The 14,085-nt window shown below is 52.6% G+C and overlaps 3 protein-coding genes across 3 annotated transcripts; all 3 read left to right on the forward strand.

The window, feature by feature from the left end:
* The first annotated feature begins 2 nt into the window (after positions 1–2).
* On the forward strand, positions 3–3,884 carry CONPUDRAFT_105943 (uncharacterized protein). Its single transcript, XM_007771473.1, has 8 exons — positions 3–268; positions 363–491; positions 555–703; positions 781–1,743; positions 1,823–2,014; positions 2,102–2,300; positions 2,364–3,238; positions 3,309–3,884. The coding sequence occupies exons 1-8, from the start codon at positions 58–60 to the stop codon at positions 3,630–3,632; spliced, it is 3,042 nt and encodes a 1,013-aa protein (XP_007769663.1). The 5' UTR covers positions 3–57; the 3' UTR covers positions 3,633–3,884.
* Positions 3,885–5,592: 1,708 nt separating this feature from the next.
* CONPUDRAFT_82853 (uncharacterized protein) lies at positions 5,593–7,034 on the forward strand. Its single transcript, XM_007771474.1, has 8 exons — positions 5,593–5,700; positions 5,754–5,766; positions 5,828–5,872; positions 5,937–6,076; positions 6,129–6,214; positions 6,282–6,412; positions 6,469–6,523; positions 6,595–7,034. Exons 1-8 carry the CDS (start codon positions 5,616–5,618, stop codon positions 6,847–6,849), a joined length of 810 nt encoding a protein of 269 aa, XP_007769664.1. The 5' UTR covers positions 5,593–5,615; the 3' UTR covers positions 6,850–7,034.
* Positions 7,035–10,329: 3,295 nt separating this feature from the next.
* Positions 10,330–11,244, forward strand: CONPUDRAFT_57470 (kinase-like protein; the record flags this gene model as incomplete). Its single annotated transcript, XM_007770851.1, has 4 exons — positions 10,330–10,503; positions 10,572–10,646; positions 10,709–10,924; positions 10,987–11,244. The coding sequence occupies 4 exons, from the start codon at positions 10,330–10,332 to the stop codon at positions 11,242–11,244; spliced, it is 723 nt and encodes a 240-aa protein (XP_007769041.1).
* Between the last annotated feature and the right edge of the window lie 2,841 nt (positions 11,245–14,085).

Raw genomic sequence — 14,085 nt, forward strand, 5'->3', positions numbered from 1 at the left:
TACCGACGTCAGCGATACAAAGGGACACAATTTCTGAGGGCAACATCCACGACGACAATGAAGCGCGTCCAGTCTAGCGGGAGAGCGCCCTCCCCAACGCCCACCGCCTTCTCGGGCATCTCAAACTATCGCACGGACTCCTACCGCCCCTCCCCCCGCGAAAAGACAAACAGCAGCCTCCCTCAGACGCCCTCCATCGACTCCCGCACCATCGCCCGCACCCACTTTGACGAACTCTCCAGCTACCTCGCATCCTACCTCGCACGCTGTACGTCTCCCTCTGATCCGATAGCGTTTCATTAATTGGCTCAACGTGTCTTGGACGTCTTCTTGGCTTCCGTGATTCTCTTATCCTATTGTAGCACCACCCGAGTCCCGCTCATCCGCAAGGCAGAAGCTCACAAGGCTCACAAAGCAGCAGTTCCAGGAGCTCTCGACGGACGTATACGACGAGCTTGTCCGCCGCAAGAAGAACTCCGCTCAGAATGAAGGTGCATTGCTACTGTTCTTCGCATGCTTTTCACACCCCTCACGCTATCTGTGTCATCGAACAGTCCCCTTCCTCCCCGTCCGTGACGACTTCCATCCCAAGCGCAACCAGGCGCGCCAGAAGCTCGCTACACTCCCATCCTCGCGCTTCGAGGATCTGTCTAGCGACGTGTACTATGAGCTCGCGAGGCGCTACCCAGAATTTAAAGAAGATGTATGTGCATCCATCTCACTCGTCTTATTCACTTCCGCGCACCACCTCTACCCTACTCACATCTTATCCCAACCCAGGCCGACCCATCCTACACCTCAGACGCCCCACCCACGATCTACTCCCCACGGTCGGACACCCAGGGCTCCCTACCACGCTCCGGCTCCATATCCGGTCGGCTCTCAACCGATAGAGACCGCGACAGGGGCGCGGACAGCGGGTACGGTGGCTCCGCCAACGAGAGTTCAAACTACGCACCGCGGCGCTCGGAGGACCACCCGCCTCAGCTTCCCCCGCTGAGCGGGATCCGCCGACCGTCGCAGGACATCGCGCCACCCAGAGGCTCACATGACACCCAGCGCAGCGTCGGAGGAGTGCCAGGCGGAGACTACGGCTACCAGCGGCGCCCAAGCGCAGCCACGAGCATCCACAGCGACTCGACGGGCGCGACGAACGCGCAGAGCGGGACGGCCACGAGCGCGATGATTATCCCGAACAAGTCGACGATCGCGGAGGAGGAAATTGAGGTCCCGTACGGCCGTCGGCGCGGCGCCGACCGCGAGTCGTTGGGGTTCCACGACGAGCGGGATGCGTCGCTCGAGCGGCCGGATACGGATGTGGATGAGGGGAGCGAGTTTAGACATGGGGACGCGGGCGAGCGGAGCGCGTCTCCGGTGATTGGGTTGAATGGGCTGAGTGCGAGGCTGAGGGGCACGGCAGATGCGGAGGACGAGGATCCCGGAGGAAGTCTGAGTCCTGGGAGGGTGATGAAGAGTCCCGACAACGGGGAGGACTATTATGACAAGATGTCGCTCGGCCGCACGTCTGTGACGTCGGATCGGTCTGCTGGCCTCGGTGGTCCACAGCGGAATATGGGGCGGGCGAGCGTTACAGGGGAAGAGGCGGACAGGCTGAGGCGGGAGTATGAGTATAAGATCGCGACGATGCAGGCTAGGATTCAGGGTCTCGAAAGGGAGGTGCAGAGTGGTGGGGGCGGGCAGAGGGCTAGGGAGGTCGAGGAGGAACTGGGACGGATGAAAGAGGTGTGTTCTCTGTCCTTTGCTTTTAGACCTTTTCATATCTTTTCGACACTGACGAATTGGATTGCTCTTGGATAAATAGAGAGCAGAAGAGCAGAGCGAGCGCATGCGCGCACTGCAGCGTGAGCTGGACGAGATGCGGGATCTCCGTGCGAGGGAGAAGGAGCGTGAAAGCCGGAGGTCGCGGGACGACGAAGACGAGCTGAGGATCCTGCGAGAGCAATGTGAGCGGCTGGAGGCGGAGCGGGCTAATGGTACTGGAGGCGGGGCTACGGTGCGTGTCGTCTCGCCCTTTACATTCACATTTCTCGATCGTGCTGACGCCGACGTTATCCGCAACTGCTCATACACAACCACAAAGACGGACCCAGATGTCATCGAACAGCTCCGGTCCGACATGGAGGGTCTGCTCTCTGAGCTCACAGATTTGTCGAGAAGGAACGACGAGCTCATGGCTGCGAAAGAGGCAGACGGCGCGCTCGTGCGCGAGCTCGACGCACAGCTCAAGGAGTACAAGCGCAAGTACGAACAGGCCAAGACCGAGCTACGGGCTGCCAAAGGTACGTCGCTTCCTCCCTCAAACGCCCCAAACTGACTGCTGACGCGGGCTTGTTTGTAAATAGCAACATCGCAGCTATACGTCTCCACGCCCAAACCGGACGGCACGCTCGACCAGCTTCCCGTCGCACCGAGCGGGGTGCTGGTGGACGTGCACGTCACTGCGTTCATCAGCGCGGTGGACTCCCTGCTCGCCGCGGGACGCTCGCACGCGCCCACGCGCGTGCTTGCGCCGACGAAGGCGGTTGTGACTGCCGTGAGCGCCATGACTGAGGACGTGCGCACGTTCTGCGCCTCCGCACCCGCTGCCTCATCAGGCATGGACCTCGAGCACCTCAGAGCGCTCAGGGAGCGCGCGGAGGCGACGCTGAGCAATCTCGTGGCGGCGAGCAAGACGCACGCGACGGGTGCGGGTATGAGCCCCGTGAGCTTGTTGGATGCGGCTGCGAGCCACGTGAGCGCGACGGTCGGGGAGATCGGGAAGCTCGTTGGGGTGAGGAGGGCGAGCCGGGCGGAGCAAGAGGAGTTTGCGGCATCTGCTAACGGGTTTTCGAGTTCGGCTTCGGGGATGTCGAGTCCGGGGCTCGAGGGGAGGATGGGCGCGATAGGGGCCGCGACGGGAGCGAGCGGGTCGTTCTCGCCGTCGCTTCGTTCGTTGGACGAGATTAGGAACGGGGCGTATGCGCATGATCGTAGCGGGAGTCGAGGGTCGACCGGTAGCGGGAATGGGTCAATGAGGAAGGAGGATATGGGGACGGTGTCTTGGGCGCCACAGCGGACGATGTCGACGGCGACTGTGCGGGGCAATGCTAATGGAGAGTACACGAGCAGTCCGCCGCCGGTGGTTGCGTCGCCGAGGGGTCTTCCTGGTGCGACGGCGGTGGGGAGTGGAGGGCAGGAGGATGAGGTGGCGCCGGAGGATGCGTGGACGGAACTGAAGGTGCGCTTCCCATTCTCTCTACTCTATTCAAGTCCACTGACGCTTTGTGTGCTACGCCTCGCCCCGCCAGCCCTACCTCGAAGCGCAAACTGAATCGATCGTCTACGCGATCCAAGCCGTTCTCTCGGGTGTGCGCTCGCCTGTCCCGCCCCCGTCGCTCAACGAGAACCTGACGCAGATCATCACGATCGTGTCGAGCATCGTCGCCGTGTGCAAGGACAACATCCCGCCGTCGTCTGCGGAAGCCGGCGACGCGATCTTGCGCGAGCTGGGCGACCACGCGAACAGGCTGAGCGAAGTGCAGAGCGCGGAGGTGAGCAAGGAGACGCGGCAGGTGATGGCGAAGAGCAGCTTTGCGGTCGCGAACGCGATGAAGGGGCTCATGAAGCTGTGATGCGACTGGCCCTGGCAGGCGATGACGGCGCGTACATATTTGCTTTGTTCCATGCCCTCCCGTACGCTACGTACTCGTTATAATTCTGTTTAGCAGGTGCCTTCTCCCTTGTTCATGTGATACCCCCCACCACTTTGTCGTTCCTCTATTCCTTTTTTTGCCTCCGATCTTGTGGCTGGTCTCTTCTCCCCTGCTCCGAGCGAGCGGGATGCCTTGAGTTATTTGCTACTGTATATGCTTCGCATTGTTATCGTTATGTGGTTCTGGAACTGGAATGTCGTTTGTTAATCGATTCTGCTGCTTTTCTGTTTATGCTAGCGCTAATCAATAACTTTTGAATGGCTACAGGGTCTTGTTTCATGTGGCCTTATATTCGTTTCGGTATTCTTCTTTACTGTATGTCGAGTCTCGAAGGAGCCCAGGCTGTCGCCGTGGCACGCGCTGGCTTGCTGATGGTATCTGGTTCAGCGCAAATGAAAATATGGCCAAGGTCCATCTCCGTCGGAGCCGACATAGATCAGCGTTAAAGTTCTTCAGAATATGGAAGGTAGCGAGGTCTACGGACCATTAGTGTTGGTATTGTATTGCTGGTGGTGATGATCTTGGTTGGTCCCGGATCGGATTGTATTAATGTCGCGAAACAGTTTGTGGCGTGCACTGGTCTGGGTTTTGGCATTTGTCTCCAGGAATGAATGGTTTGAATCTTTTGGCAGCTGGGCTGTAGTATGCAGGGCAGACCTGTGTTTACTTATCCCTGTGAGCTAGAGCATTCTAGCTTGTGGATCGACACTTACCTGGCTGGATGTACGTCCATCGTGACGCGTGAATGCGCTGGTGTGTGCGTTGAGGGATATTATTGGCGCAGTCAGGGGCTGGCGCGCGCTTTCGCGGTCACATGGCCGTGGGTTCCGGCGCTTTCAAGCGCTAGCGCGAGAACGGACGCGGTCGCCAACACGAGACGACAGGCACCATCTTCCGTCGTCACTACCACCACCACCTACCAATGCACTCAAGTGGGTCTCATCTCAGCAGCCCCTTCAGGAGAGAGCACTGTGAACTACAGAACGAGCACCCGAAAGTTCGCGTGTGCAGTGGGCGCAAATCAGAGCCTCTTCAAGTTCGCCAGCCCGAATCCGATGCACGATACTTTCCGACTGGGGTGAGCTGGCGGACGCTAGAACAGTGATGTTCACCTCGATCATCAGACTGGGACGGCTCCGTCGTGAGTGGATGTTTCTGTTCTAAATTTGCCCGCTGTATTCAGTGATCGCTCTTCTAGTACAGCCTGTCATGCATACTCTGGCCTTGGTTTGATGGGACACTCCATCACTTGCTGCTTTGAAGAGAAACGCTGCACTCTGGCGCATACAAATCTCTTGGCAGAGGTATCTTGGCCCCCGTTAAGTCAAGAGAAAAACTCAGACCTTCTGGATGTTTCTCTCGCACACCTGCAAAGAGCTGACGACGAACCAGGAACATGATCGACTACAACCACCGATGGCGGTCAATTCTGCAGCGTCTATTTTTGTCTCCTTCACCCGCACCTTCAGCTGCAGCCACGTCGCCGCCGCTCGCCGTGCACTGCTCTCGTCTCTTACTCGGAACTCTCACCCGCGGCTGACTGAAAGCTCATCATTTTTATCGTCTATTTTTATGCCGATTTGTCTTTTCGGCTTGTTAACTGCGATGAAACCCGCGCCCGGTGAGCTGGCAGCCTCTTTGTCCCCTTAGCCGCCCTATCGGACATACACTTTGGTTTTTTTGGTACCATGTGTGACGAGTACATCCTGTGTAAAGTCCCTCGGACTTCTGGTCGGCTCTTGATCTCGAGCAGAGCTGTGGCTCGAACGTGCCTTGCGACGGGGATCTTACAGGAAGTGACATCCGTGAGCTGGCTGAGCGAACGCGTATAAATACTGGGATATGTGCTCTGCTGCTCTTCAGTTTCATTTGAACGACCCTCGCCTTTCAACTCTCAAAACCATGATGCTCTCCTCCGCCTTCGCTGCCCTTGCTCTGTTCACTGCCGCCGCCAGCGCTGGCAAGCGTGGTCTGTGCTGGACATGGTGTAAGTCTTGATAGTGCACCTCGCTATTCATCAATGCTAATATCTTCTCATAGATGACTCGACTCTGTAAGTTCTGAACCTCTTTCCAAAAATCGCCCATCGTGGAGCAAACTTACCATGCCTACAGTGATGCCACCAAGTTCATCAACGACTCCGGCGAGGTCGTCGCCATGTGAGCATTTACGTTTTGTTCGGTTGACCCTCCATGCTGACCCTCTGTGTTTCTTGCCGCATAGCTACGACTACGAGACCTACGCGCCTCCCACCTCCAACGGCATCGGCAACCTTGGCTTCATCGGCATGCAGCGCTGCACGGACTGTACCTCCAGCCCCATTGCCGACCTCGCGTCGCGTCAGGCAGCGCAAGGCTGGGCAAGTGAGTGTCCTTATGGCTTTGCGATTCAGTACAGTGCTGATGAATGTCAAAGCGGTCTTCACTCTCAATGAGCCTGATACCAACGGCATCAGCGCGAGCGACGCCGCGTCTTGGTACATCCAGTACATCAACCCCCTGGTCAGCCTTTCTTTCGTTTCGATAGTCCGGAGAAACACTCTGACATGAGATACGTTCGTCGATATAGGCTATCAAGAAGGCGCTTCCTGCCGTGACATCCAGCACGACGTCCGGCCAAGGTCTCAGCTGGCTGGCAGAGATGGTCAGCGCGTGCGCTGGACAGTGCTACTACGACTACATCAACTTGCACTGGTACGGGTGAGTATTAACCTCTCATAAACGGTATCATAGCCACAGCTAACGACGTCTCCCAGAACCTCCTTCGCCGAGTTCCAGTCCTACGTCGAGTCTGCGCACAGCCAGTTCCCCGTACGTACCCTACCGCCTCGCAAAAACCCTCTGTAAGAAACGCACACTCACCGTCGCACCTTCCACTGTAGAGCCAATCGATCGTGATCACCGAGTTCGCGCTGCAGAACCCCTCCGGCGGCCAGTCGGACCAGGTCTCGTTCTTCCAGCAGGCGTTCTCCTTCCTCGACGGGCTCAGCTACGTCGAGCTCTACTTCCCCTTCGTCGCGACGTCGCCGTCGCTGCTCCAGGCGAACGACGCCGGCGCGGTCTCGTACGTCGGCACGGGCTCGTGCTTGTACAACGACGACGGGTCGCCGTCGGCTGTTGGAAACCTTATGTACTAAGTTAGCCTTGTGCAAGGCGAAGAATGGTTTTTTGAGGGATGGGTGTTAATTTTGATTTTGGGGTATGGACTTTGGGGCCGGGGTATTGTGTAATAGCTTATTGGGTCATTATTTCTAAATCATTGTATACAATGAAGATTATACATTGTGTGCATGCATGAGATCTTATTCGACGCTATCATCACGGATTGGATCACTCGTGTCTTCGATTGTATTTCTGTCCTTGGTGTTGGCAGCACAAGTTGGGTTTGGGTTAATGCCGAGTCATTGACTGGCAGCTTTCCTTTAGCTCATGAGCCAACGCGTAGCAATTAAGTAGTGACCAGATCTACATGAGATTGTAGGTTATGTTGACAAGGTTCGTGTTGACCATAGAGAACGGTTTTCTCACCCTCATTGGATGATATCGCAGCGACTGGTGACGATAGGAGAGAGCGAGCGCTGAATAGAAATCATGATGGATCGAACTATGAGAAGAAACCTCGATTATAGCTGAAGCACTTGCTCGTAGGCTTTGGCGAGCGCCCGCTCCGCCACGCGTCACGGTTTAACATTTGATTCCCACTAGCACTGATGTCATCAAGAGTTTTATATAGTTGGGCGTCAATCATTGTTGATCGTTCGCCGGAACTGCTGTGAGAAAAGGAAAACACAGCAACCAAGTGTCCTTGCCCCGAGGAATCACCAACGGTTGCATACAGCATTGTGCTCCATTGAGGTGCATAACAGCGCGCCACCTTGACTCCCTCGTCAATCCGCTTGACTTTTTACTCAGATGCCTCCAACTTCGCGGGAAATAGGGGTCCTCGTCGTCGTTGTTCTCAAAGCAGTACGTCAACCTGCGCTTCATTGCCTCTGGCGTTTGTTCTTTACCCGGCACAGAGAAACCTGGTGAACAAAAGGTACTTTGGAAAGCAAGACCCATACTGTGCCATCACGTTCAATGGCGACAAACGGCGCACCAAGGCGATAAAGCGCGGAGGCCAACATCCAGAGTGGGACGAGGAGCTCCGCTTCACCATCTTCGAGGAGGAGGGGGACGACCCGAGTTATACTGCACATGGCTCGGACACGCCACCCCCGCCTCCATCGAAAGGACCAGGTAACGATATGAAGATCAAGGGAGGGACGGAAATGAGGCTGTCGTGCTATTCGGATGAACTGCACAAGCATCCGAAGCTGGTTGGGGAGGCCCTGGTAGATCTGACGGAGGTCCTTACTAAAGGGGAGACAGATAGTACGTGGCGACGTTTCTACTGTATGTCTTTCACTCATCGATTTTGCCAGGATGTTTCCCTTTGTTGAAGAAAGAGAAGTATTCGGGAGAAGTCTACCTTGAGTTGACCTTTTTCGCTAATGTACGTCATTCCTGCTAACTCGTTCCTGTTTGTACTCTAGTAAGCGTTCCTTTTAGAAACTAGCGCCTCGAAAGAGGGTGGAAGGTAATACGCCAGGAACTCACGTCCGGTATGGGGCATATCCTCATGGAATGTATCCGTCGGTCACTTCCCCCGGAGAAAACACCTACTATTCCGTGGACGAGCCTGGCGAAAGTTCTTGTGCCCCTTTGATCAACCACAACGAAGTCAGTCCTTTACGGTTGCATCCGTCGTCCACAATTTGTAGCCATGCTGCCAGTAGCGTCTTAACTAGCCGGCTCGACCGTCGCACCGGGGGCATTGACGACTTTGGTGTTTTCGGCAGTTATCCAATGGCGAGTCTCCCAATCTTCCTTGTCCATGACAGCTCTCTTGCTTATCCTCTTGGGAAAATGTATAGCCGTCATCACACGTAAACACCGATTCGCAATGTCGAATCCCCGATCCTCATTACATTGAATCACTTCAATCCGCCGCTCGCTCAATCTTCCACGAAGACACAAGTTCGAAGTACCCATGTGAGTTGGTTAGGGTTGACACCTGGCCAAGGATGATTGTTTAGGCAGGATAGCTCTGTACGACTGCATTAGTGGTGTCGTTGGAATGAGCGGATTGGACTTTCTACATTTTGAGGATATCGCAAGAGGCCCGCAATATCAACTTACAGCATGGACGTCCAGTGTCATAGGTAAGTATATTAATACGCAGGGACATACGGGAGCTCTCATCACCCTTACGCGCACAGTTTCTGGAGAGAGGTGGGCTACTGCCACAGCTCACAAGCGAGAGACTGCCGAACATGAAGCTGCCCAGACGTTTCTGCAATTGGTCTACGAAGAAAGTACAGGGCTAAAGGAAAGGCTGAAACAATTGGCGACTCGGAACACGACGGATAGCCTGTCTGCTGATGGTACGGCTTCTTCATCGCAAACTATCAATGTAGTGCATCATCAACGGGAGGGGAAATCATTCGAGACAGGGAGGAAGCGGAACGAAAACATGGTCGCCAGTGGGTTTACACGTGTTGCTACCTATACTTTTTTGATATCCTTCTTTCGTAGCTGGCGTGGCACGTACACGGGCCTGGCAGCCCTCTATTGGAGCTTGCCGTGACAGTTCCGAGAAGGAGCTGCTAGAGCAGATTTCAGCGTATCTGTATCTAGACGTTGCTTCACGATATCTTCGATCAATTCCCATATATCCGGTTTGTTCAGAACGTTCAACGACCAAAGTGCCTAAACTGATAGAAAATAACAGGCGCTCGTTGCTGCTGCATTCTCTCACGCATCACTTTGCCTGACAGATCGACGGTGCGTTCACAGCCTTGCAAGTGCCCATATACTGATACAATAGAAAAACAGCGTCCTAGCTAGGCTCCAAAGAACACTTGACGAGACAATCCATCAAAACGAGGATAAGCCGCTTTCCTGGCTCATATGCCATAAAGATGTCGAGGCGAAGCTTCAGAGAATTGTCGGCACTAAAGTATGTGTCCTCTTCCGCTACACTCACTGATCTAAGCCCGTCGCCCATAGCCCGATAAGGACGGTTGCAAACATGTGCCCCTGTACAAGCTACCAGACCATCTAGTCACAATACGGGACAGCCAAGACGTCAGGTCTCTGGCGTGCTATTTTGCTTCTATTCTGGAGAATCACACCTTAGCACGAGAAATATATCATCAAAAAGGTCAGGACGTGCAAATATTGTTGGATCTGTTACAAACCGTAGGTCATTCTCCACATAGTCCCACTTCTGAACGTTGCTCCAGTTTTGATGTACGAAATAGACCATCACTCGCTCAAACGTAGGTTCCAACATTCAACGTATGTTGCGATATACAGTCATCAAACTCGCCGGAAAATCGGGCCGTTACCCTCAGTGCCTCAAATTGCACGGTGTTACATGGGAAACTGAACCATTTGGACGCGGAGGCTTTGGAGACATTGACTTAGGAAAAATGGAGACAAAGCCAAACGTAAAGCTCGCTATCAAGGTTATCCGAGTTTATCAGAAGTCGGACTTTGAGAAGCTGATGAAGGTGACTTTCACTCTCTTGCTTTTCGATTCCTACCTTATGCAGTATTGACCTATGTGAGAAATGACTTTTTCCAGTGAAGTAACCGTGTGGAGTCATCTTCGGCACCCCAATATCCTTCCGCTTATCGGCGTGGTTCAGCAAGAAAGAACTCTCTGCTTTGTCTCTCCGTATCTAAGCCACGGAAATATTCGCATGTATCTCGGGAACAATCCTGGTGCAAACCGGTCCTTCTTGGTAACGTGGCCTTCTAGCATTCCAACGTCTCGGAATTGTCTCACATATTCATCCTGATATTGATCTAGGCGGTGGATGTCGCACAAGCGTTGGATTTTCTTCATAGCTTAGAACCTCCCATCGTGCATACCGACATCAAAGGGGTTAGTGCTGTAGCATTTATGAATGCGCTATTTCAATGTACTAAGTGAGAAATAAACAATAGGACAACATTTTGGTCTCGGATGCTGAACGAGCATGTCTCATAGACTTTGGATTCTCAACCGCAAAAGACACCCTACAGGTGCATGTCACGAGTACAATGGAATCTGCACGTAGTACCCCGTGGACAGCGCCAGAGATTCTTAACGGTGATACCACTGGTCATCATTCGTACACTCTAAAAAGCGATATGTATGCTTTCGGCGGAGTTTGCTATGAGGTCAGAATAAATCGTTTCCTTACAAAACATTACATATTAACGCATCTTTCTCGGTGCTGCAGCTGTTCTGTGGTAAAATACCCTTCTTTGGATGTGCGGATGGCACTATCATATTCCGAATAATGACAGGGCAAAATCCTGATAGGATTAACACGCGGTATGTGGATGATGGTGTTTGGTCATTCATTGAGGAATGTTGGAATAAGGAGCCGACCGAAAGGCCAACAGCGCACCAGGCCGTAGAATTCTTCAACTTTCAGGCGTCAGACGCTGGGGAGATTGACATTCGGCCGGCGATGGAATGGGATTATTCAGCTTAGAATATAATCTCATAGACACAGGAATAATATCTGACTTGACCGCTTTTGCAGTCCATATCCCTCTCCTCATTTGGTTTAGACATCCCCAGTCACATAAGACCCAGCAACAGGAAGAATTTCAGTATACAGAGAATCGTATTCAACAGCCTGTTCTTTCATATCATGCGTAATCTACTACTCAATCCTGAGTAATGAGAGAGGGCGAGCGAAGCTTGAAAAAACGGTGGTTTGGTGCATTTTGAACTACATCTTCGAGCGCTCCGTAAGTTCTAGATGCATCACTCAATTGTGCTCCGACCTATCCATGCGTAGGGTAAATGGGCGTACCTGACATCAAGGCCTCTAAACATGCATCGCACATGTTATCGTCTTCCCGGCTTGGCACGAATGGTTTCTTGCACGAACTGCACTCCCGTTCAGGGAGCATGCTGTGCGCTTCGCGTTTATGATTTTCCAGCTGCGCTGGGCTTCCGGTAACAAACGCACTGCATTGGCTGCATAGATAGGTGCCGCGGCTTTTGGGGAGGTTTAGTCCGTTATCGCGCTGGGAAATATAAAAGATATTTGAGACTCACTCTACTTCGTTGTGAGCAATGGTCTCGCTGCGCTGCGAAGTGCTTATACTATTGCCATCCTCGGGCCACGGCTGGATTCGGCGATAAAAAAGAGTAGTGACTCGTACACGTATCCTTTGTCGATGCTCTCGGGATCCCGGCCATGTCTTGAACGTGTGTGCTCGCGTCACAGTATGCTTGATTGTCCTACCGCACTGTACTTGCAGCCGACGCATCTGTAAGGTTTCATCCCCAACCTTTCATGCGGCGGCGAGAGGTCAGAAAAACGTTCTGCCACAGATTTGGAGGGATAGCTCACGCTACCGCATTGTTGTGGGTCTCTAGGCTTCTTCCCGACGCGAAGTTGTATCCACGGTCTTCAAAAGTGCATAGGATGTGTTTATGGTCTGTTGAGTCCATCAAGAAGACACTTTATTGAGGATCTAGGAGAGGATAGAGGTAAGTACGCTGTTTGCTTGGCCGCAAGAGTTGCATAGGTGCTGTACCTTCGGGAGCTACAGCAAGTACAAAAGATAGCGGTGGTGTTTCCACGGACGAGCCACCACGTCCATTAATAGAAGCTGTGTCGAATACGATCATGGATATTTCGTACATATCGTCCTTTCCAGCACGTCGGGGACACATAGAAAAAAGACGTGTATGCTTGATTTCCGAGGGAACATATTCGATAATACGCTCGAGAGCACGTCGAATTGGATCCCAAAGCGTTATCTATAATTTTATTTTATTTGTTTTGTTGTGTACTTCGAAACGAGACTCTGTATATACATTGCCTTGTCTATGTAACAGTGAAACTGGTAGACTGAGATGAAACATCCAAGGGAACATGCAACATTAGGTAAAACAGTCATACACTATGGTGTATCAGCCTCACAGAATATACTTCGCAACAAAGATCCCGTGACAGAATGCGAGCAACCACATCAAGGTCATGTAAAAGACAGTGATTCTCTTCACGTCGCTGAAGTAGGAGCTGTCCAGATGAACAATTTCGCCTGTCGGAGGCGGCAAGAAAATCGCTTCCTCAACTCTAGTTCCCAGTCTTTGTAAAAGTCCTTGCGACGATGTCCGATTGTGCGTCGACCCTGCGGATGCACGGGATGCTGCGGAGGTCCCTTCTTCAAGTCTTTGTTCGGCGCTGGAATCTAGTGTGATTGACGTCTTCATGAGTGATGGTGTATGGTAGTTTGCTTTTAAGCGTGCAAAACTGATAGAATACGACTCCAATGGAAATTGAAGAGATGAGAAGTATTGGTGAGAGGATGTGCGGATATGAGGCTGAGAGATGCTCAGACTGAACGAAAGAGGACTGAACTGGGGCTAAGTCCAATGCAGAGCGGTTACGTCTCCGAGGGATATTTATATGGTTTTTGAGACCAGGTACGAGACGAAGGTAATTTCGACAGAGGGGATTGAAACAAGAACCAGGTACATGCGCATGTACGCGAGCAATCAGGGACAAAGCAAAACCGTGGGGAGAACAATAGAAAATCTAAGATAAACAAGCGAGACCTTGCTGTGGACGAGGGTCGATGATCCAACCGAGGCTATGAGATAAAGACAGTAAACCAGATATGGGAATTTATGCTCTACCTAGGGCTCGATGCGGAATGTTCGATGCGAGATAAAGCGACGAGGACAGCCCCAACGAGGGTCAAATGTGGCCAGGGCCGTGTCGAAGCGTGCGGCTCGAAGTGATCGAATAATGGCGCAAGGATGTCGCAAATTTAATAGTTCGATTGCAGCCATTTCCGATTTTGGTGCCTTGCAACCAGCCTGCAATTTAATTGAGGCGGAAATGCAGCGGAGGTCTCGCGGATTTTAGAGTATTTTTAGCAACTATGGTTGAGATTTTATTACGTCTAAGCTGCAAGCAGTTGCAACGCTCCTCAAAGTGGATTGCAATCGCCCGTGCCAGTTGCAATGTGCTCCCAGTCATATAAAATACTATTAAATCATTCTGACTGAACAGTAATTGTAGTTGATTGAGACCGGCTGCAGCCGGAAAATGAACTTTGCGACAGAGCCAGGGACGTGTCTAAGCGTGCGCTGAGCGCGACCCTTACAACCGTGATCAAAAGGTGCCCAGATTATACAGCCGTATTATTGTAGATCGTAAATTGGTAGAGGTAACTCGAGTCTGAGGTAGATTAGGAAGAAACTCATGTAGGTTCTCATGCAGGTTTGCATTCACGCGATTGTGAGCCCAGAACGTGCAGTGTGAAGTCAATGTGACAATGGTTAAAGAGTTAGAACTTAAAAGGAG

Source organism: Coniophora puteana (assembly GCF_000271625.1).
Source record: "Coniophora puteana RWD-64-598 SS2 unplaced genomic scaffold CONPUscaffold_7, whole genome shotgun sequence".
NCBI classification, from domain to species: domain Eukaryota; kingdom Fungi; phylum Basidiomycota; class Agaricomycetes; order Boletales; family Coniophoraceae; genus Coniophora; species Coniophora puteana.

Bases quoted from the DNA above. Each gene is read 5' to 3' on its own strand.
- CONPUDRAFT_105943 (XM_007771473.1), top strand. From the start codon at position 58: ATGAAGCGCGTCCAGTCTAGCGGGAGAGCGCCCTCCCCAACGCCCACC. The intron at 1,744-1,822 runs GTGTGTTCTCTG...TTGGATAAATAG, and splicing joins AACTGGGACGGATGAAAGAG to AGAGCAGAAGAGCAGAGCGA. The intron at 2,015-2,101 runs GTGCGTGTCGTC...ACAACCACAAAG, and splicing joins GTACTGGAGGCGGGGCTACG to ACGGACCCAGATGTCATCGA.
- CONPUDRAFT_82853 (XM_007771474.1), top strand. From the start codon at position 5,616: ATGATGCTCTCCTCCGCCTTCGCTGCCCTTGCTCTGTTCACTGCCGCC. The intron at 6,215-6,281 runs GTCAGCCTTTCT...TCGTCGATATAG, and splicing joins TCCAGTACATCAACCCCCTG to GCTATCAAGAAGGCGCTTCC. The intron at 6,413-6,468 runs GTGAGTATTAAC...GACGTCTCCCAG, and splicing joins ATCAACTTGCACTGGTACGG to AACCTCCTTCGCCGAGTTCC.